This window comes from Lynx rufus, unplaced genomic scaffold (assembly GCF_022079265.1).
Source record: "Lynx rufus isolate CCGP_SWC_20201006 ecotype Redwood Valley unplaced genomic scaffold, mLynRuf1.p SCAF_7, whole genome shotgun sequence".
Classification (NCBI taxonomy): domain Eukaryota; kingdom Metazoa; phylum Chordata; class Mammalia; order Carnivora; family Felidae; genus Lynx; species Lynx rufus.
Window position 1 is genome coordinate 133,526,258 of NW_025814889.1, and position 22,267 is coordinate 133,548,524.

At 42.7% G+C, this 22,267-nt stretch overlaps 1 protein-coding gene across 16 annotated transcripts in view; it reads left to right on the plus strand.

Annotated features, from left to right (window-relative positions):
• Nucleotides 1–21,985, plus strand: part of TNRC6B (trinucleotide repeat containing adaptor 6B) — a 244,734-nt gene extending 222,749 nt beyond the window's left edge. For all 16 annotated transcript variants that reach the window (XM_047066093.1, XM_047066100.1, XM_047066095.1 and 13 more), the window contains 11 exons: nucleotides 480–611; nucleotides 883–978; nucleotides 1,155–1,356; nucleotides 9,697–9,834; nucleotides 11,950–12,126; nucleotides 13,696–13,842; nucleotides 14,092–14,187; nucleotides 16,655–16,879; nucleotides 17,341–17,411; nucleotides 19,980–20,119; nucleotides 21,113–21,985. In XM_047066093.1, the coding sequence (XP_046922049.1) occupies nucleotides 480–611; nucleotides 883–978; nucleotides 1,155–1,356; nucleotides 9,697–9,834; nucleotides 11,950–12,126; nucleotides 13,696–13,842; nucleotides 14,092–14,187; nucleotides 16,655–16,879; nucleotides 17,341–17,411; nucleotides 19,980–20,119; nucleotides 21,113–21,500 (1,812 nt within the window). In that variant the 3' untranslated portion in view covers nucleotides 21,501–21,985. The remainder of the gene's footprint in view (nucleotides 1–479; nucleotides 612–882; nucleotides 979–1,154; nucleotides 1,357–9,696; nucleotides 9,835–11,949; nucleotides 12,127–13,695; nucleotides 13,843–14,091; nucleotides 14,188–16,654; nucleotides 16,880–17,340; nucleotides 17,412–19,979; nucleotides 20,120–21,112) is intronic.
• Nucleotides 21,986–22,267: the final 282 nt, after the last annotated feature.

Consider the following 22,267-nt stretch of genomic DNA (forward strand, 5'->3'; position numbering starts at 1 on the left):
TCTCTCTCTCTCTCTCTCTCTGTCTCTGTCTCTGTCTTTCTCTGTCTCTTTCTCAAATATAAATAAAACATTAAAAAATTAAAAGAAAAACACTTTTTTTGTCTCTCAGAAGCCTTCCTGATTATGAATTCATAATTTTTATTGTAAAGAATTTAAAAGCTTTTTTTTTTTTTTTTTAAGATTTTATTTTTAAGTAATCGCTACACCCAATGCAGGGCTCGAACTTACAAAATCAAGAGTCACACGCTCTGTCAACTGAGCCAGTGAGGTGCCCCTAAAATCCCTTATAATCTCACTGCTCAGTCGTAACCATCACTAACATTTTGGTGTATTTCTCCGGATGATTTAGTATTTTTTACAGATATTTTTCAAGGAAAGCAATCGACACTTGCTTTAGACCTATTAAGATTCTTTTTACAGAAAAAAAAAAAAAGTTTTATTTTAGTAAGTTCTGAAAGAGTCCTCTTTTTTCTTGTTAGGTTTCTGCCTCAATGCTCAAGCAGTTTCCCAACAGTGGCCTGAATCCAGGTCTTTTCAATGTGGGGCCCCAGTTATCTCCTCAACAAATTGCCATGCTGAGCCAGCTTCCACAAATTCCCCAGTTTCAGTTGGTGAGTAGCAGATTTTCCCCCTATAGCTAAAAAAAAGATTATTTAGGGGTTTTTTTCCTTTAATTTGGATTTGCTTTATTTTATGCGTGCTTAAGAGTTAATGTATCCGCTCAGTTGGAGGTAAATGTGACCAGTAGACCAGGAACTTGGTGGTACTTCCCTCCTGGCCACTGGATTCCACAACCTGCCCTTAGATGCACAACCCCCTCAAGTGTGTCAGTACGTCCGGCTTAGGAAGCTTTGCTCCGCTCTCTCCTTCCCTGTTTTGTAGGCATGTCAGCTTCTCCTGCAGCAGCAGCAGCAACAGCAGTTGCTACAGAACCAGAGGAAGCTTTCTCAAGCTGTGCGCCAGCAGCAAGAGCAGCAGGTACGTGGGATTGGAAGGGTCCCTCTGGTGCTCTGTGTGAGGGCTGCATCTCTGCTTAACCTCCGACAGCAGAACGTGAATCCTACGCAGTCTTTTCCTAGGAGGCTCAGGGTGTTGGCTTATCATGTGTCCATTTTCCCTCGGCTTCCCCCTCGCTCTGGCCTCCTGGCCTCCAGCTGGCTCGAATGGTGAGCGCTCTCCAGCAGCAACAGCAGCAGCAGCAGCAGCAGCAGCAGCAGCAGAGGCAGCCCGGCATGAAGCACTCGCCCTCTCATCCCGTTGGGCCCAAGCCGCATCTGGACAACATGGTACCCAACGCTCTGAATGTGGGGCTCCCAGACCTTCAAACCAAAGGGCCAATACCTGGATATGGTTCTGGTAAGTTGTTCAGTAATGAAAAACACCTTAAAAAAAATAATCTTCCAGTCGTGTTCTGAGCCTCTGGTAGGGTTTGGTCCTGCCTTACCCTCTGTTTTCACAGCAAGCACACAAGACAGATAAATATTCGTATCCCTGCCTGACAGATGATATCCTAGAGTTTCGACGGTGTCCCAGAGCTCACCACACAATTAGTAGATCGTAGAGCTAGGCTCCACCTTCTCTGGGTCCAAAGTGGTCTCTTACTATTTATGAATGGCAGTCCAGTGTTCCACCATCAGGAAGTTTTAAAAGCTAGTTAAAGGGTGTGTACGTGCTGTGCGTGATACATGTGTCTGAAGTTATAACCTGTTAAAATACGTCCGAGTTGAGGTGTTTAGCTCTACTGATAAAATTTCCTTCTCGTGAAAAACTGGGGAGCTAAAATTAAACTTATAAGGCGAACTGATAAAATTCTTCTGATATTAGTATTTCATCCGATTTAAATAGAATTAGCACAAGTAAGGTTATACCTTTGACATTCATCAAGAATTTGTTGGCAGGCAAATCATAGCTCTTTCAGAACCGGGGAACATGTTGTAAACAGAATCCAATCAGTGAGGCAACAGTGACTTAAAAATAAAATTTAAAAATGAAAAAGGTACCACACACCACAGCAGGTTTCTTCTCAGAATGGCACAGTTTACATTTTATTTTGATAAAGAAGGTACTGTTCTGTGCAAACTCAGAAATAAAAGTTGGGGAGACCTGAAATCCATGCTCCTAGGAGACAAAGAGACCCTAACACATGGCCCTGCTCTCTGCTCTACCTCTGTGACATGCCCACTGAGGTGGGGGCTCACTTCCTGCTGGGGTGTCCTCATTCAGAGAATAGCAAAGACTTAAAGGATATCTTGAACCTGGATTCCTGTTGTATGGTTTGGGGTTTTAAGTGTTTATTTATTTTGAGAGCGAACACACATGCACACGTGAGCAGGGGAGGGGCAGATGGAGAGCGGGAGAGGGAGAATCCCAAGCAGGCTCCATGCCGTCAGCTCAGAGCCTAACGTGGGACTCGAACCCATGAACCATGAGATCATGACCTGAGCCCAAATCAAGAGTCAGCCGTTCAACCAACTGAGCCACCCGGGCGCTCCTTGGTCTTGGATAGTTTTAACGGAATTAATTTCCAGCTTCTACCAACTACACTGTGTCTTTAAAATGATCTGCCCAAGGGGCACCTGGGTGGCTCACACGGTTAAGCATCCGACTCTTGGTCTCTGCTCAGGTCATGATCTCTCGGTTCGTGTGATCAAGCTCCATGCTGGGCTCTGTGCTGTCAACGTGGAGCCTGCCTGGGATGGTTTCTCCCTCTCCCTCTCCCTCTCCCTCTCTGTCCTTCACCCTCTCTCTCTCAAAATAAATAAACATTTTTTAAAAATAATAATAATAATAAAATGATATACCTGAGAACTGACTTAAATTCAAATAATCTTTCTTGGGGCGCCTAGGTGACTCAGTGGGTTAAGCTTCTGACTTTGGCTCAGGTCATGATCTCACTGCTCATGAGTTTGAGCCCCACATTGGGCTCTGTGTTGGCAGCTCTGTCAGAGCCTGGACTCTGCTTCAGATTCTGTGTCTCCTTCTGGTCTGCCCCTCCTCCATTCTCTCTCTCTCTCTCTCTCTCTCTCTCTCTCTCTCTCTCAAAAATAAGTAACCATGGGGCGCCTGGGTGGCTCAGCCAGTTAAGCGTCCGACTTCAGCTCAGGTCATGATCTCACGGTCCGTGGGTTCGAGCCCCGTGTCAGGCTCTGTGCTGACAGTTCAGAGCCTGGAGCCTGCTTCAGATTCTCTGTCTCCCTCTCTCTCTGCCCCTCCCCTGCTCATGCTCTGTCTCTCTGTCTCAAAAATAAATAAAAATATAAAAAATAAATAAATAAACATTTTTAAAAATAAAAAAAACATACATACATACATACATACATACATGAATAACGCCTGTACTGTCACTTGACATGAGAGAAGACAGAACTCTACACCATCTCCTATCTTACTAAGTCATGCCCGTCTGGGATGTAGAAATCCAGGGTGCCAAGCAAGGGGAAATCCTCCTATAATGATTAATGAAGGTGTCATTAACTCTGTGTTTCCAGTCTTCACCTTCTTAATCTTGTTTTCTGTTAAGGTGAAAGCTTGACATAGGAACCTGGGTGTTTTGGTGTGCGTCCAGTTGTGAATTTAGACACTGTATATGATAATAAGGCAGGGCAACTTTGTTTCTTCCATCCCCTTTTGTCAAAGAGTATGTGGTTCTCAAAGTAGAGCCCAGTGGTACAAAGCAAAGTGAACATCTGGAAGCCCCAGACAGCTTTTTCACGCATTTAAATGTGCATGGCTCTTCTCGGTACTTGTTCCCTACAGCATGTCTTAACTGGAAAGAAAAGTACCTTTGAACAGCTTGAGCAACATAGGTTAATGACACTGACTCTCTTAAATACATGTTTTTCACCATTTATCATGTAAAACCTGTGAATAAACCTTTTACGTGCTTGCCTTTAGCCTGGGTATTCATTAATCAGTCAGTTGTTAAAAACCTAACATCACGATGTTCCAGTGACAGTTCTTACAACATCTTTAATATTTTCTGTCTAGAAGTAAAATTATTGGGGGTGGGGGTAGTAACATTATATGTTAGCTGAGAATCTTTTAGTTTTTAGCAGCATATGTTCTCATTTATTTAAATATATAGAAAATATCATAATGTCTTATTAGCTTAATGGTGTTATTTGTGATTATTGTACTGGAGGCATAACTTCCTGATGACTGAAGGACCAGAGTTCAGTATACACGTACATACACTTACTGAAGAAATGTCATGTTTTTTATCATACTCCTGTTTTGAACTAACTTAAAATGTAACTATGCATTAGAATCTAAAGTAAGGAGAGGGACGCCTGGCTCAGTCGGTTAAGTGTCCAACTTCAACTCAGGTCATGATCTCACGGTTCGTGGGTTCGAGCCCCGTGTCAGCCTCCATGCTGACAGCTCGGAGCCTAGAACCTGCTTCGGATTCCGTGTCTCCCTCTCTCTCTGCCCCTCCTCTGCTTGTGTTCTATCTCTCTCTGTCATTCAAAGGAGAAAAAAAAACATTGACTTACTAGTTTATTTACATTTGATAACTTATTTAACAAGGGATAATTTTTATTAGGTCTTTATCATGTTAACTGTGATCTGGCCAGTTACAATCTGCCTTCTAAGATGCATTTTGCAGTTTTTTCCACAGTTAAAAATTTGCTTAATTCAGGGGCACCTGGGTGGTTCAGTCAGTTGAGCTCTCAGATCTTGATTTTGGCTCAGGTCGTGATCTCATGGTTTGTGGGGTCAATTTTCAAGTGCTTGGGATTTTCTCTCTCTCTCCCATTCTCTCTACCCTTCCCCCATTCACACACGTGTTCTCACTCTGTCAAAATAAATAAACAAACCTTAAAAAAAGTTCCTAAATTCATATTATGACATTTTATTTTAATTGAAAAATACATTTTGGGACTGAAAGTAAATCCACTTTGAATGCCTGGCTTGAATAAACTAAATTTATAACTAAGATTTTGATGAAAATATATTTAAAGCATACAGAGAGGTTAAAATTTTTTTCAAAAATTAGATAGCAAAGATGTAATGAAATGAGTAATATTTCAATTTGCCTAGTTCAATTTGCAGTTCAATACTGCCGAGTATTAAACTAAAAAAGACACCTGCAGGCTAAAAAGGAGCAGGAATAATTAAAAGCAGGGTACCTCGATGGCTCAGTCAGTTAAGCATCTGACATCGGCTCAGGTCATGATCTCACCTTTCAGGAGTTCAAGCCCCACATTAGGCTCCACGATGATAGTGCCCCCCTCTCTCTCTGCCCCTCATGGGATTCTTTCTCTCTCTCCCTCTCTCTCTGCCCCTTGATAACTTGCACTCTCTCTTTCTCTCAAAAATAAACACATTTAAAAAAAAAAAAGAATAAAAGTCTCTCAGTCCTAATAAAGCCACTTTTGGTATATTTTCCCAAAATTAAAAAGTTGAATGACTTTAATAACTGCTTCACTGACCCTTAACTAATTGGGTTTTTTTTAAATAGATGGTTTCTAATTCTCTGCTTTTAGCAGAATTGAAAACATACTTAACCAAATTGTCTGGGGATAATGACTTATCTAAAGTTGTTGTAGCATCCATGTATTGAGCTGAGGGAAGGGAATATCCCCTCCACAGGAATTCAAAGAAGTAAGTGATGTTGTAACAAGACTCCTTCTTTCTCATCTAATTACTTACATAAGATTTTTTGGTGCTTTTTGTCTGTAGGAATTTTTTAGATAGGAAGAGCATGAATGCAGCCTCATACCTACTCATTCATAGGTATCTGAACCAATTGAGAAATAAAGTCCCTTGTCTTATTAGAAAATGTACTTCCAATAAAATTTAACTTTTCATGTTTAAAATTTATCAAAATTTGGGGGTGCCTGGCTGGCTCAGTCTGTAGATCATCATCTCAGAGTTATACATTCAAGCTCTATGTTGGGTGTAGGGATCACTTACAAATAAAAAAATCTCGGAGCACCTGGGTGGCTCAGTCAGTTAAGCATCTGGTTTTGGCTCAGGTCATGATCTCAAGTTCATGAGTTCAAGCCCTGCCTCAGGCTCCTCACGAACAGTAAAGAGCATGCTTTGGATCCTTTGTCTCCCTCTTTCTCTGCCATTCCCCTGCTCACGTGCTCGTGCTCTCTCACTCTCACTCTCACTCTCTCTCTCAAAAATAAATAAACATTTAAAAAGAGAATGTGTTAAATGGACAACTCTGGGTACATTCTTGTATAGTTTATTTTTATTTTAATTATTATAAAAGCACTAGTTTGTTTTCTAATCTATAATAAAAGAAGTAGCAGAAACGAACTAATACAAAGAGCGTGAAGGAGTGATTGGGTAAGGACAAGTTACCTTGAGAGAATTTCCTCAAGGAGGTGACACTGAGCCATGTGGTAATGATGAATATAGACCAGGAATTAGAGTATGTGGCAAAGAAAGCAATTCTGGCAAAGACAGATAAGGTAGGCCAAGGGTTGGATTTGTAGGAATGATAAGATAGGCGAAAGGGATGATGTACCGGGGAGATGAGTCCCTTGGGAGAGCAAGGGGCATGTCTTATTTCTGTTAATGCCTTTGCTCCTACCAAAGCCTGGCACAAATGAGGCTTTCTGTAAGCGTGCATGGAACTGAATTAAAAGACTGTTTGATTTGAGTTCGGGCTCTGTTGGTGAGCTGGAGAATTACAGGGAGGCAACTTGGTGGACTGAGGAAGTTTGGTTTTGATGAAATAGCAAGTACAAAAAGTCTGGGCTTACAAATAGCTTAGGGGGGGTGCCTGGGTGGCTCAGTCGGTCGAGCTTCCGACTTCGGCTCAGGTCATGATCTCGTGGTGAGTTCGAGCCCCGCGTCGGGCTCTGTGCTGACACTCGGAGCCTGGAACCTGCTTCGGATTCTGTGTCTCCCTCTCTCTCTGCTCCTCCCCCGCTCGTGCTCGTTCTCTCTCTCTCTCTCCCTCTCTCCCTCTCTTTCTCTCTCTCTCAAAAATAAACATTTTTTAAAAATTTAAAAAAACAAATAGCTTAGAGGTTACAAGTCATGCCAGTTACTACAGGACATGGAAGGCAGACACAGAATTACGTACAACCTTACATTGACTCTTCCTCTCTTGGTTTTGGGGTTGGAGAATGAACTTCTCACTCAAGGCAGTTTTAGTTCCTGTTCTCTTCACACCCCTCTGTGTGTTTGCTTACCAAACTTTGTGATTCAGTTGTCATGCTGCCATGTTTTCGCGGTGTTTGATCCCCAAGGTTCTAATGAGGAAGATGCCCACTTTACTTGAGGTTCAGATGGAACTGCTCAAACTATCCCCTCTTCCTAAGGTGGAGAACTCCTACTAATTTTCTACACTTTGTGCGTCACAAAAGAACTCTAAGCAGCTGAAATTAACGTTATTCACTGTGAGCTCTAAAGAAATTTCAGAGCAACTTTAAAGAAAAGTAATACGGAGGGGCGCCTGGGTGGCTCGGTCGGTTAAGCATCCGACTTCAGCTCAGGTCATGATCTCACAGTCCATGAGTTCGAGCCCCGCGTCGGGCTCTGTGCTGACCGCTCAGAGCCTGGAGCCTGTTTCGGATTCTGTGTCTTCCTCTCTCTCTGCCCCTCCCCTGTTCATGCTCTGTCTCTCTCTGTCTCAAAAATAAATAAACATTAAAATTAAAAAGAAAAAAAAAGAAAGAAAAGTAATACGGAAGGAATAGCTCTTTATCTTCTTATTAATCCTCATGTCCTTCTTTCTGATCTTCACCAGAATCCCGGGTTACTCTCAAAAGCTCTTCCTCCATGACTAGAACCAAGCTTTTGCTTAGCCTGGAATCCAAGCACCCTGGGCTGGTTTCCTCTGTCGAAGGTAGAGTGTTACTTGCCCAAGGAAGGGCCCACTTAGGCCATTGAAGCTTCTGTCAGAAAAAAACCCTTGTTCCTCCAGTCTCGTTTTATCCCAGCTACGCAGGAAAAAAAGAAAATACCATACACTCTTCTTTTAAAAAAACATTTAATTTGGAATATTTCCAGCTTCCTCCGGAACTTCTGCTCCCTGCCCGCACCCTCCACGTAATCACACAGACTAGTAAAGTCGCTTACAAGCAATGGGAATGAACAGTGTTCTTTATATTAATAGCAATGCTTTGTACATAGGACAAGGTGCTCGGAATTATTTGAGCTTGATTCGCTCTGCCTTTTTAAAACTGTCTCTGACAACTCAGAGAAGCATAGGGGGAAAACGTGACCTGGGCCCTCATGGGGTTTGGATGAATGGAACTTCAGAGCCATTGAGGCACCATCAGGTGGTTGCAGAGTCAAGTGGGTATAGCACGGAGTCTGGCCTGGCCAGAATGACACATCTTCTTGACTAAGAGTAGATGAGCTTTTGACTCCTGCGGTCACCCGAGCATTTTACACAGGGTGGCTCTCCACACTCCCGTGGTCCATCCTCATTTTTATTATGGTTACCCATCGTTCTTCCCCCTCCTCTGTTTCGTTTATTTCGGTGTTATTTTATTTTCATGTGAAATACGTTCTGACCCACAGTGGATGGTGGGACCCTTGAGACCCCATCAGCAACCCTCTCATGCTGGACCTCAGCTGTCCAGCCCTGTGCAGCGGGAAGACGTTACCCACCCACACCCCCACCAGAAGCCTGACACCGGAGGCTTTCGTGGAGCTCGTGGCAGAGTAAACTCTGAACCTCTCTGTCACTGCCAGTTTGAGCTGTGGAGGCTTCATCACTGCATAAAGATTTCTTTCAAATTGATCTCTTAGATTCTGCCTTGGCCTCCATGTACGCCATTCTTACACAGCCAGTTCTTTTTCTAAAATACAAACTTAGTTATCTCTTTCTCTCACTTGTTAAAAACCTTGTTTATTTCTTGGAGAAATATTTCTTCTTTATGTCTTGGAGAAAAAAGTCCCCAAATCCTTGGCCTAATACATAAAGACCCTACACAATACAACTCCTCGTTTCTCTCCCATCTCCTGCCACCCTGCTCACTTCCTCTACTGAGCATCCGAGTGACACCGAACTCCTCATCATTCCCTGATGTCACCTGATTGTCTTCGATCAAAGCTTTGTACTTAGTATCCTTGGCTTCTATACCTGCCATAGGCCCTAAATCAAATGTCCCTCCTGCAAAGCCTTTCCTCCCCCAGACAGCCTCACCACACCTCGTGACTATTGTTATACCATATTAGTTTGTTATATGGAGATTGCTGTTCGAGTTGACGAATCTGCCTGGTGCAAGTGTTAGCTACATGAGTAAAGACACAGGTACACTGAAATGGCCTTAATTAGATGGCATTCATATACATTTTCATGCCTTAACAAAGAGTTATTGTTTTTGTTTTTGTTTTTGTTTTTGTTTTTGTTTTGGTAAGCAAGAGCCATGACGAACGTTTTGAATCAAAATCTTTTTCTTTTTTTTAATGAGAGAGAGAGAGAGTGGGGGAAGGGCAGAGAGAGATGAGAAGACGCAGAATCCAAAGCAGGTTCCGTGCTATCAGTGCAAAGCCTGATGTGGGGCTTGAAGCTACAAACTCTGAGATCATGACCTGAGACAAGTTGAATGCTCAACCAACTGAGCCACCCAGATACCCCAAAATCTGTTTCTCAGTGAAGAAACTTCTTGTGAATTAGTCTTTAAATGACAAAGGAAGCTATTCATGGGTTCTACCTCAGATCTTTTGATTACTGATGCTAGAAATTTATAGAAAGATATAAAATGTGATTCTCTGTTTTAGGCTTCAGCTCTGGCGGCATGGACTATGGCATGGTTGGTGGGAAGGAGGCTGGAACAGAGTCTCGCTTTAAACAGTGGACCTCCATGATGGAGGGACTGCCCTCTGTAGCCACACAGGAAGCCAATATGCACAAAAATGGTAAGAGTGAGCAAAGCTTTATGAGTTGGAATTGTTCAGCCCTTAGCAGGCCTTGTAATATATCCTTACAAATTATTTTAAAGCTGAAATCTTTAGCTTTTTGTCTCTTGATTTTTTTTCCCCCCAAATCCTGTGATCACCTATGAGAGGAAGATTGGGGCTGCGTGTATTTCAAATTATGAAAAACTTAAAATGCTAGTTGTAATTAAGGGATGCAAAATTTCCCACCTGTAACGGGATTAAGAGTAGTAGCAGTGAACTTGAGTACCCATTAGGATAAAACCCTAATATATTGGCTGAGAGAACAGAACCCATTTTTTTGAGGTTTAAGAAATCACAACAAATACATATCATGTTGATTATTTGAACCTTTAATCTCCAAAAGATGACCAGTAGAAGAGTACATGAAATTTGAACTTTCCCCAAAACTCTCTTGTTCTCTGTGAATTACGGCGTCCGCAAGACAGCAGCTAAGGGCATCATGGGCTTTGGTTGTGAATTGTGGGTCCTTTCATCTCCATCGTTCTCTGTAAACACTTCTCCATTTCCCTGTAAAACAAATAAAAGGTCTTAGAACCTTCCTTCGGCCTTTGTTTCATTCAGTGTTTATTTCATTTGACAGTAATTCACCTGGACTCGCCTGTAGCCTTGAGAGGCAAGTATTAACAGGTGTTGGTCTGGTCTTGCTGCTGTTCCCTGGCAGGCCTCAGCCCCATCAGTCTGAAAACTTTCAGGGTTCCTTTGTAAACCACTATTTAATGTGTCTGCCCCAGAGGTGGTAAAGTGGCCCCATGGAGCTCTTCCCTGCTATCTCTAAGCATTATCATTTGATTTCATGCCATGAAATCAAGAATGATTTATTGACACTATAAAATCTGTCTCTAGACTGAATAATTCAAACCCAGCATCTGCAGCTTTGGGGACTTACCCTGCTTCCTTAGGCTGATGATTCATCAGGTCCCTTTGTCCCCAAAGACATGATAGGTGCATGATAATAAATACAAGTGCCATGTGAGAGGATATCTTGAAGCTAAAATATCCACCTGCCTTTTCAGAGCTTGTAGATAATGTTTTCCCCATTTCCTTAGCAATCCCCAAGGTAATCGAGCTCTTCATTTTCTACTATTCACTGTAATGTGCCCTTGAGTCAGATTTCTGTCAGTGGCTCCAGAAAAGCAAATGACTTCTTTGCTGAGCTTGGAAGGTGGTTTTGATAATACTCCTGCCGGGCCAAACCAAGCAGATTATTTTAGTCAATATTTATACAAATATGTTAATACATCATCCTGGAAATAATTTTATCTGTTTATAAACAGCATCCTAAGGGTAGATCAAGTGACATGGTGCAGCATGTGAAATGCATTTGAGAAATAAATAGGGTGGCCAAGAATTTTATTTAAAGTGAAGCTCATTTTTTGTTAGGTTAAGGGAATTTGAAGCTTTTAAGGTTTTTTTTCCTGCCTCATAGCATATAAGATGCATAAAAAGGGCACAGACAGAACTGCTGAAATGCTCTCAAGAAAGCAGTTACAAAGGATCGGCTGTTCTTAGTGTGTGGGGCCGTGGGTGTCCGAGCTGCAGAGTCCCCTGCTGACCTTGTGCTGGCAGAGACCCTGGGCGGGGGTTCCATCTCATTGCTTTGGAATTCAAAGCAAGCGCATATGCTTTTCTCTCCAGTGAACTCCCTCCATTTACACGGCTTCTTCTAGCTAACCTAGGTCTGACCAGCTCCAAAGAACTTGGGTGAATGGTGTCAGGACAAGTGTAGTGAAAACGCTTCTTACGCACTGCAGCTTGTGTAGTGTTTTTCCTATTTCTGATTCTTGAGTCATCAGTATAGAAACTGGGGATAATGGTATGATTTGTAGGTGGTCAGAGTTTCGTTAATTTCTTAGGCCTGTGGAATTTTAAAACTGAAAGGAAAATTGAAGAATAAGTGCGCTTTAATGAGAACCCGAGAAGCTCAGAAAGGTGAAATGAACTGTTCCTAGCCATCCTACTTATGGATTATATACTGGCTCTCCAGGGCAACCTCTTGTTCCAGAACTTTTTTTTAACTGCATAGTCAGAATACTGTTTTTGCTGGGTGTGAATCAATTTCCTCTCTCTCCTCAGGCGCTATAGTGGCCCCTGGTAAGACTCGAGGAGGGTCACCATACAACCAGTTTGATATCATCCCGAGTGACACACTGGGTGGCCATACGGGTCCTGCTGGTGATAGCTGGTTACCTGCCAAATCTCCACCAACAAATAAAATCGGAAGTAAATCCAGCAATGCCAGTTGGCCTCCAGGTATTGTCCAGGAAATGTTTTTTCTGTGTATCGTTTGTCTTCAGTTCTTAATTTCAGGCTCTGAACAGATTGCTTTTGCCAGTTACTCAGGCACTTACTTTATTTTTTCATTCAGTAATTATTGTCTGATAAAAGGAAGGTATGTGCTATGTTGTGGGAAGATAGTAAATTCACATTAGATGGGGTCTCTGCTCCATAGAGTTCAGTCAGGAAGATAAGGTGTGGACACTGGTCACCTATAACGCAAGTAACTGTGCTAAATATTGTACGGATATAGATAAGCTGAAAGAAGTCAGAGGAGTGGAATCTGGGATCAAAGAAGGTGATGCTGGAGCTAGACTTGGGATTCATCCATGCACAGGATGCCTCATAACATGGGTTCTTCTGAAATGTCCATTTAATTGACCCGTTTATTCATTAAGCAAGTATTTATCATCAGTTAGGTTCCAGATATGCAGTAGTGATACAATGAGACTATTTTGTTACTTTTTCCCCTCTGTTTTTATCTTAATTTAAGTAATCTGTTTTCATTGTAGAAAAAATTTTAATTTAGTAAATCAAAAATTAAAAATTGGTATATGTCTATCTAAACCTCTTTCTGTACTGGAATATTTGTGGTATGAATATGTGCAGTTCCATTCCACCAAAGAAGGCTCATATAATGCATATTGTTTGTGTATTCTACTATATTGCTCTCCGTCATGATTGGGAAAACAAAAGTTTGTTAATCCCATCCAACAACTTTAAATATGATTTAAATTAACCAACAAAAAAAATTATAGGAGCGCCTGGGTGGCTCAGTCGGTTAAGCGTCCGACTTCGGCTCAGGTCATGATCTTGCAGTTTGTGGGTTCAAGCCCCACATCGGGCTCTGTGCTGACAGCTCAGAACCTGGAGCCTGCTTTGGATTCTGTGTCTCCCTCTTTCTTTCCCCTCCCCTGCTCATGCTTGGTCAGTCTCTCTTTCTCTCTCTCTCTCTCTCTCTCTCTCAAAAATAAATAAACATTAAAAATATTAATAAAAATAATTATAAACACTTATACATATTCTGGGCTTTCTCACTATAAGCCAAATTATTCCTGCTCTTTCTCCCTGGATGTTCCACGAGGTCATGGTTATTTATAGTGTATTTTCTTTTGTTCATCTGAGCCAATTTCCGGTGAGATAAATGGGAGAAGTCACTTACTTCCAACGCAGATTTTCTCCCGGTTTGTGTCCTAGATACCTGGACAGTTCTCATCAGCACCAGGTTACTTACTCCCGGTTTCACTGCTCTCGGGCCGAACTGCCCTGGAAGTAGGAAGAGAAGTGACCAGGCTAGGCACTAATGAGCTCTGGCTCACAGCCCCAGAGACACCGAGAAGGTCGACAAGCTTGGTAACACAGAAGTGCTGCTAGCACAGTATATGTTGGGGTTGAGAGTGTGATTTTTAATTTTACGATAAATGTTTGCAATAAAATAGATTCAGTATTCTTTCACAGATGTATTTCTTCTATCAAAAACTAACTTGATTTTAACATTTTTTTTGAACATCCTCCTACCTCTAATATTGGTTCTCCTTGTTTCAGAATTCCAACCAGGAGTGCCATGGAAAGGTATCCAAAACATTGACCCTGAATCTGACCCCTATGTCACCCCAGGAAGTGTGCTGGGGGGTACAGCCACATCTCCCATTGTAGATACTGACCACCAACTTCTGCGGGATAACACCACAGGTAAATGAGCGAGGTATCCTCAGTGTTCATTCAAAACCCGGCATTTCATAGTTGTCAATCTGTGGCTTCATTGGCACCTGCTAATCTATAATTTAACCAAAAAACATAAAAATATGCAGCTTTTCAGTTTGTTTGTTTAAGATATATTTTAATCTTCCATGGAAGGGTAAATAAAATACGTAAGGTTGCACTGGTTATACTGACATCTGTCTCAAGATTTCCATCTTGTTCCTCCTGTGTCCCCAAAAGGGTCTAATTCTTCCCTCAACACCTCGCTGCCTTCACCTGGTGCCTGGCCCTACAGTGCCTCTGACAACTCCTTTACCAACGTTCATAGCACTTCAGGTACAAGTATGACCTGTTCGTTTCCCTTTGTCTTGCACTTTTCCACCAGGTTCCCTTTTATAAAAGAAATGGGCATTTATTTCTTACGGAATACAATGGAAGTTGAATAGCGAGGGCAGCATAAATGGAAGCCCACCTCTTGTACCGGCCATGTTCTCAAGGAGCTTCTGGTCACACAGAGACAGGATGAGACATGTAGCTTTAGGACAAGGCAGATGGTGACATCATTGCAAGGAGCTTGTGAGCATTGAGAGGACAGGGGTCAGATCTTTGTGCCACAAGCGTTTTTCTTTAACCAGTTTGCCAAAGGATTCATGGGCCATGAGGAGAACCAGGGACGTTTACCAAGTTGTTCCTAAGGCAACCAGTTCTAGTTTGCTTTCCTTAAAAAAAAAAAAATTCCTTCCACTTATAGACAAAGGCTACAGGCAGATGGCCAAAGGCAAAATAAAAAAGAGGCCCTTAATTAATTCTACCAACATTTGTTGAGTTCCTTATATATTTTTTTTTCTAAGACGATAGGGAATGAAAACTTAATGGATATAGTAAAACCATCTGACTTTTATATCTTAATGGGTATAATAAAGCATCCGACTCTTGGTTTCCTCTCAGTTCATGATCTCACAGTTTGTGGGATCGAGCCCCGTGTCTGGCTCTGTGCTGACAACGTGGAGCCTGCTTGGGATTGTCTCTTCGCCCCCTTACCCTGTTCGCACATGCTCTCTCACTCTCTCAAACAACAATAACGACGACGACGATGACAACAAAGAGCTGATATAATTTGCCTCAGGTCTGAGTGCATATGTAAAGGAGCCAACTCAAAAATCCGTGTTTCTAACCACTACCCTACATTATTCTTTTGGGGGCTTTTTTCTTTACATGTAAAAACTGATTTTTTCACTCAACTCTTTTATTCCAGTAACTGCCCATATCTCCGGTTGAACCGGATAAAAATCTTTTGTCTACAGTTGGACGTTCATCTGAGAGATGATCCAAGAGTCACCCCAGACTTGTCTAAACTGAATGTACATCTCTGCCCCTCCCCTACATTGTCTTTCCTCCGTAACTAAGTTTTTGTGTTTGTTTTAATGATGCTTCCAGCATCAGTGGGTCACAAAGTCTCCTGATTTTTCTCACTTGCTGCCTGAGTCCAAGTGGTGAGGGTGTCTCCCAGGGAGTGTATTCTGCAGCCATATCTCCTATCCATTCTCCATCCTACTTGCTGTCACCCAGGCTGAGACCCAGGTTTAAATACTACGTACCAAATCTAGTGCAAGAACTCCTGGTAGCATCCTCATCGGCCCTCACCCTACCTTTCTGGCCTTCTGTACCTCTCTGGCCCTGTGAAATGGTGTTCAGCCAAAACTGAAGAAAAATACATTTGGTACAGATAGAGTTTAAAGGGGATATTCGTCTATATTCTCCTGTCTCTCTGAGCCCGTCCATTTTTTTGTTTGTTTGTTTTTAAACGTTTATTTTTTAGAGTGAGATTGAGAGCACAAGCAGGGAAGGGGCAGAGAGTAAGAGAAGGAGGGAGAGAGAGAATCCCAAGCAGGATCCGTGCTGTCAGCAGAGAGTCTGTTACAGGGCTCAGTCCCACAAACCATGAGATCATGACCTGAGCTGAAATCAAAAGCTGGACACTTAACCAACTAAGCCACCCAAGCACTCCAAGCCCATCCATTCGTAAAATCCTTCCAGACCTGTCTTTGCCATGCCTTTGATGATGACATAACAGTGTTTTCTCCTCTGTGTATTGAACATATGTGATGATACCTCCAGCTACCAATTCTGTTATTCACCTGTTCTGTCTTCTCATGTGAATTTGAAGTTCTTAAGAATAACTTTATATTACCCACAGCACTGATTTAAAATATAATAAGCCCTTAGCAAATATTTGTTGATTTTTTTTTTTTTTCAAAATCTGTTTGAATATTGGGACACCTGGCTGGCTCAGACAGTAGAACATGTGACTCTTGATCTCAGGGTTGTAAGTTTAAGCATCATGTTTGGTGTAGACATTACTTAAAAATAAAAAATTAAAAAAAAATCTGTTTGAATATTGATAGCTTAATCACAATCAACAAAATTAGAAGTTTCTAATGTACTTCCCATTCAGCCAGTGAGTATCTATAGAATAGTTTTGCTAAGGGTCACATTCCACTGTATCTTTACGTAAGACTAATGGTTTTAAGAAAACTTCCCTTGAATGAATCTTCCCTTTCAGGCTTGTTTGGCTAAGAAAGTAGTAGAGAATTAGTTATCATTAAATCTTCAGTTCATGTGTTGTTGATTCAGAGTAATAGTCATTGAAAATTTTATATTTAGTGTTATTTTGTATTGCTAGTCTCAAGATGTGTACTTACTATTTTTAGAATACTATTTATATGTATACACAAAATTTATGTAGATTCACAAAAGTGATCTATTTAACCTTACTCCTTCCTTAATTTTGTCTTCTTTATAGCAAAGTTCCCTGATTACAAATCAACATGGTCCCCAGATCCCATAGGACACAACCCCACTCATCTCTCCAACAAGATGTGGAAAAACCATATTTCCTCAAGGAACACTACACCGCTGCCCCGCCCACCTCCTGGTCTGACCAACCCCAAACCATCATCTCCCTGGAGCAGCACAGCACCCCGATCGGTCAGGGGTTGGGGGACACAGGACTCACGGCTTGCCTCAGGTGACAAGGACTCGTCTAAAGGAGCATCATTGTTCAAACACAAGGGGCTTATGTTAACACCAAAAAAGACATGAAGTCTTCACGAGAGAGGAAATCATGGTTGTCTGGTAGAGGAAAGAGTATCTCTGGAGTGGAAAGTTGCAGTTCGGTCTAGGGCAGAGGTAGCCAAGAACTCGCAAGGGACAGATGAAGTAAAAACGACACACAGCAGCGTGAGAACATTAGGAGGGAAATGTGGTCTTACAAATGAGGTGTGAGAGTGCACAGGGTTACAAGGTCTAGGGGAAGAGAAACTGACCATTAAGTGACAGGATGAATGAGGTTAGAGGGACGTGTAAAATAGAAGACCGTTTATAAAAGGGGAGAAGACACACGGGGCCTATGTGAAAACGTTGTCTCACTCATGGATTCCTGAATTTTTTTTACTGCTCTTCCTAATTTTTTCTTCTGGTTACTTACAGCCTCTACTTGGAGTGATGGTGGTTCAGTTCGTCCCAGTTACTGGCTGGTTCTTCACAATCTCACTCCACAGGTAACCATGCTTCCTTGTGATTTTCGAGACGGGATTTGATTGTGTTAAGAAAGGGAAACTCAGGTGTGAAATGTTGCCAGATAATAACAAAGCTCATTAATTTCCTGCTTGCTACTCAGAGGTCCAGCATGCAGGGGTGGGCCTCCCCACCCGAGGCTCGAAGCCTACTCCTGAGTGGGGATTGTTGGCCCAACAAGGCTTGGGGCTCAATATCAAACATTTTTATGCTTCATAAATAATTAACCATCCATCTCTGCAGTAGAAGAAATCTGTCAATTTCATAGCTTAAATGCCACATGGGTGCTTTCAATTTTCCATCTGTTACTCTCTTCTTTGTAGATGGCATTACTAATTTGCTCTCTTCAGAACATGCCCTCTGGGTTGTTTTTACAGTGATGGGTTTCATTTGCCCCAAGCCACTCTGTCACCTTGTTTGCTTGATAACTGACATACTTGCGGCAGTATTATGTTGAACACGCAAATGAGATTAAGTGAACCCATTGAAACTGAGCCTGTGACCTTCATTTGGACTTGACAGCACAACCTTTACAGCACCTTGTTAAAAGGAGTCAATTATGCCTCCCTCCCTTTGACACATAGAACGAATTGTCTGGCATTTAATTCATAACTGGATTCATGCGCACTTTAGTAAGCTAGCTAGCATTTTCTAGAGTGTTCCCATGGGATATTAATAGGTCTCTGGCCTAATATGTTTGGAACATGTACTTGATTAAACAAAATTAAGCGGGTTTCTTCACTGTGAGACTTATTAGACTCTTTAATATGCTAACATGTATTATCCTCTGTGGAGAAATACAGCTTCTCCTAAATTTACCTGCCCAGTGAACCTGTTTGTGGAACCTGTTTGTGGGGAGTGAGTCCAGGGTTTGTATTTAGGGTACATGTTGAGAAAGGCAGTTTCAGAAATACAGTTAACATGAAGAAGAGTCTGGGTTGGCTCTTACTCAGCTTAAAGCCCCAGTTGGGTTATTAGCTACGAGTCAACTGAAGTATGAAGATTTTATACGACCATACTCAAATCTGTATATGCCTCATTAGAACATGACAACATTCTAAAGTTGTCACACAGTGTGGTGGGTGTATGGTGAGGACGAGAGAGGCCGTAAAGTCTACGCTGTGTTGAAAGGAACTTGGACAAGCTAGCCTGCTGTTCGCTTCTGTTTTATGCTATGAAAAATAGTAAGTTCACGTGTGTATATACATAATGTGAATCTAGGGGTTAACTGTGCTCATATAAGAAAGAACTGACGAATTTTAAAACTCAAGTACCTAATAGACTAATCCCAGTGGTAGCTTAGAAGACGGTTATAAGGGCAAATCTTTGGAACCTGGATAAATGTACTTTTCATCACCTAAAATCTGTTTAGAGGGCATCTGTCCTGAAAGGTCACTTGTGGCCCACACGGACACGCTCATAGAGTTGATTTCCATTTTCTGTAAAGAACTGTGGTGATGCTGCTGGTTTCCATCCTGCAGGGTTTCCATGGTGAAACCACACAATGTTTCCACTGCCACCGCCGGTAGCACAGTTTCTGAGGCTGTTCTGATAGTAATCTGTTTCCCTCCCAAAGAAATGAACTGAATGTTGGACTGAGCAACCTGTCTAAACCTAGTTAAGATCTCAATACAAATAAATTCATCAGAGTGACTAAGTGCATCTGTTCGTCCGAGTCCGGAGTGAGAGAAACTGTCTGTAAACGGTGAACATCTTGAGAGTCTGGCCAACATGAGGCTGAGGGTGGCAGGGTTCACAGAGAAGCAGGCACAAAGGCTCGTCCTGAGATGGGCAGCGTGCAAGTCCAAGGACACTGGTGTTGTCTGTGAGCTAGGTCAGCCAGCAGCATTCTCATCAGGGTGTGGGGACGCCTGGGTGACTCAGTCGGTTAAGTGTCCGACTCCAGCTCAGGTCATGATCTCATGGTGTGTGGGTTCGAGTCCCACGTTGGACTCCGTGCTAACAGCATGGGGCCTGCTTGGGATTCTCTCTCTCCCTCTCTCCCTCTCTGCCCCTCTCCCACTCTCTGTCTCTCTCTGTCTCTCTCACCGTCAAGGAGGTTAGCAGTGCTTTTCTTGTGTCCTCCTTTAGCTCTCTGTGAGATTATTAACCAGGGGAGTGGAGAATAGTTCAAATACAACGTTACTAATGAGGTCGAGAACTTAAGTTCCTGTTCGGGCGCCATCCTGTTTCTGCTTTCTAAAGGCTCTCACAAGTCAACACGCATTCATGTGTTTACCTCTTAAAAACAGACTACAGGTCGAATCATAGGATTTGTCTTGAGCTGTGTTTTTGCAAACTTTTTTTTTGTAGTATGGGCACATTAGATCTCAGCCCGTGCTTTGAATTAACTTAAAATTTGCCTTTAAGACCTCTGTTGAGTGCACTCTTTCCTGCTTTGAGTCCTTCCTTCCTTTGTCCAAGACTTACTTAGTGCCGATATCATTATTTACAAACCAGAAGCCCTTCTCCTCCTCATATACAAGAAAGGCCATTCGACTTCTGTTCACACCCTACCTCGTTTTTAACTCATGAATATCATTACTCCTTAGATTGATGGGTCAACGTTGAGAACCATCTGCATGCAGCATGGCCCACTGCTGACATTCCATCTGAACCTAACCCAGGGCACTGCCCTGATCCGATACAGCACCAAACAGGAGGCAGCCAAGGCCCAGACTGCACTGCACATGTGAGTACCCATCCTACGCTCACTGAGACAAACACGCACGAAGATGCACACGTGAGTATTCTGGCACCTGCCTAATAAAGCAAAGATCCACGAGAACATGCACAAAAACAGCATCCTGGCATAAGCAATTGCTTGGTACGGAGGGGACGGATCTTTTCTACCTCCCCAGGCGTGGATTGCCCTGTATATCTGTGTAGGCCGGTAATCAGAATTCCAAAAGTAAAGAATTTATGAAGTCATGAAGCAGTGAGTAAATTTTAATACCGTAAAACAAAGCCCCAGTGTTCAGGAGAATGTGAAACATTGTAGGTGCCGTCACTTTTTGTAATAGAATCTGGTTGCTTACTTTGTCTTCTTTGTTGGTGAAGCTGAAACGCTGTGGCTTGGCAGGTAGCAGAGGTTTTTGTCTTACGTAGGTGGGACTGGATCACACTTTGACTGTCCCCACTCCCAGCTGCTGTCAAACTGGTAGCCAGGGAAGAGCTGACTCTCTGTGGCTACAGGCCCCGGCAGAAAGCTACAAACAGAACGAGCAAGCAGTGGTGACTCTCAGGCGATGAGCCCGGCCCAGAGGCAGAGCAATGGCACTTCCAGTTGTGTGGGGTTGAGTCACCTTGATGTTTGCAGTGTGACCTTTTACCTCCCATGGGGAAAAGAAAGATGACATTTTTCTCAACATACAAATTCCAAAAGGATAGCGATACGTGGTACCCCCTAGTAGTCTTTGGAGGTCTTGAGATTTAGTGATCCCTTACTGCTTTAGTACAGTATTTCTCAATCACCTGGTCTGGTTAAAATGCAGGTTTTGATCCCGTAGGCCTGGGGTGGGGCCTGTGATTCTGCATTTTAGAAAGCTTCCAGGGGATGTGGAAGCTGCTGGTCAAAGGAGCATACTTTGAACATCAAGGACTCTGGGACTCGAAACCCTCAGTCCGTGCGGGTGCTTTAGGATTTCCCTCAAATCCATAGCTCTTTCCCTCCCCTTTCTTCTAGGTGTGTGTTGGGAAACACTACCATCCTGGCTGAGTTTGCCACCGATGATGAAGTCAGCCGCTTTCTGGCACAAGCTCAGCCCCCTACACCTGCAGCAACCCCAAGTGCACCCGCCGCAGGTTGGCAGTCGCTGGAGACCGGCCAGACCCAGTCAGATCCCGTCGGACCTGCTTTGAATCTTTTCGGTGGGTCCACAGGGCTCGGGCAGTGGAGCAGCAGTGCTGGCGGCAGCAGCGGGGCCGATCTTGCTGGCGCTTCGTTGTGGGGGCCCCCAAACTATTCTTCTAGCTTGTGGGGAGTCCCAACTGTGGAAGATCCCCATAGGATGGGCAGCCCTGCTCCCTTACTACCTGGTGACCTTCTGGGAGGAGGGTCGGATTCAATCTGAACTTAAAACTTTCAACTCTGACCTCGTGACCTTTTTTGGAACAGCAGCAGCACTAACTTGACCTTTTCGTTTTTTTTTTCAACTTGCAATAAATACATTTTTAAAAGGAAAAAAGAAAACGGAGAGAGAAAAAAAAAAGGTGGGTCATTGACAGACTGTCTGAGCACATAGTTGCCTCCCTTATAACTTCAGTTTTTTCGTTTGGAATATGAATCCAAAAAGAGAACATATCACTCTTGAAATACTTGAATCATGAACGCCAACCTAGAAAGACAATGTGAAGCAAGTACACATACCATTTAAATTTAAACACAAAAAAATTAAAAAAATTAGTTTCTAGTTTTTCACTTTTTTCATGTTATATGGAAGTTGTTGCTAAGAAACATATATACTGAAAAAAAATAGCTTTTTAACTTTGTTTGCACTGGGTGTGTTTCCGTCCTTAGGTCTACCACGTTTGGGAGGGAGGGGAATTCAAAAGAATTGTTGGGGTGGGGGGGGGAAGACTTGACGGAGCCTCACTTTAAAAACAAAAACACAAAAAACCTAAAAAAAAAAAAAAAAAGGAAAAAATTTGTGATTGGCTGGTTGATAAATACCAGTGTGTTCTGGCACATGTAACTGCCCAGGCATGCTCGTTCTGGTATGTGTGTGCACGTGTGTTCATGTGCATTTGCGTGCATCCTTCTCTCTGTCTCTGTGTGTGCGTGTGCCCGTGTCCTCCTCCCCCTGCCCCACCCGATCTCTCCGAACGCTGCGTTGCTAAC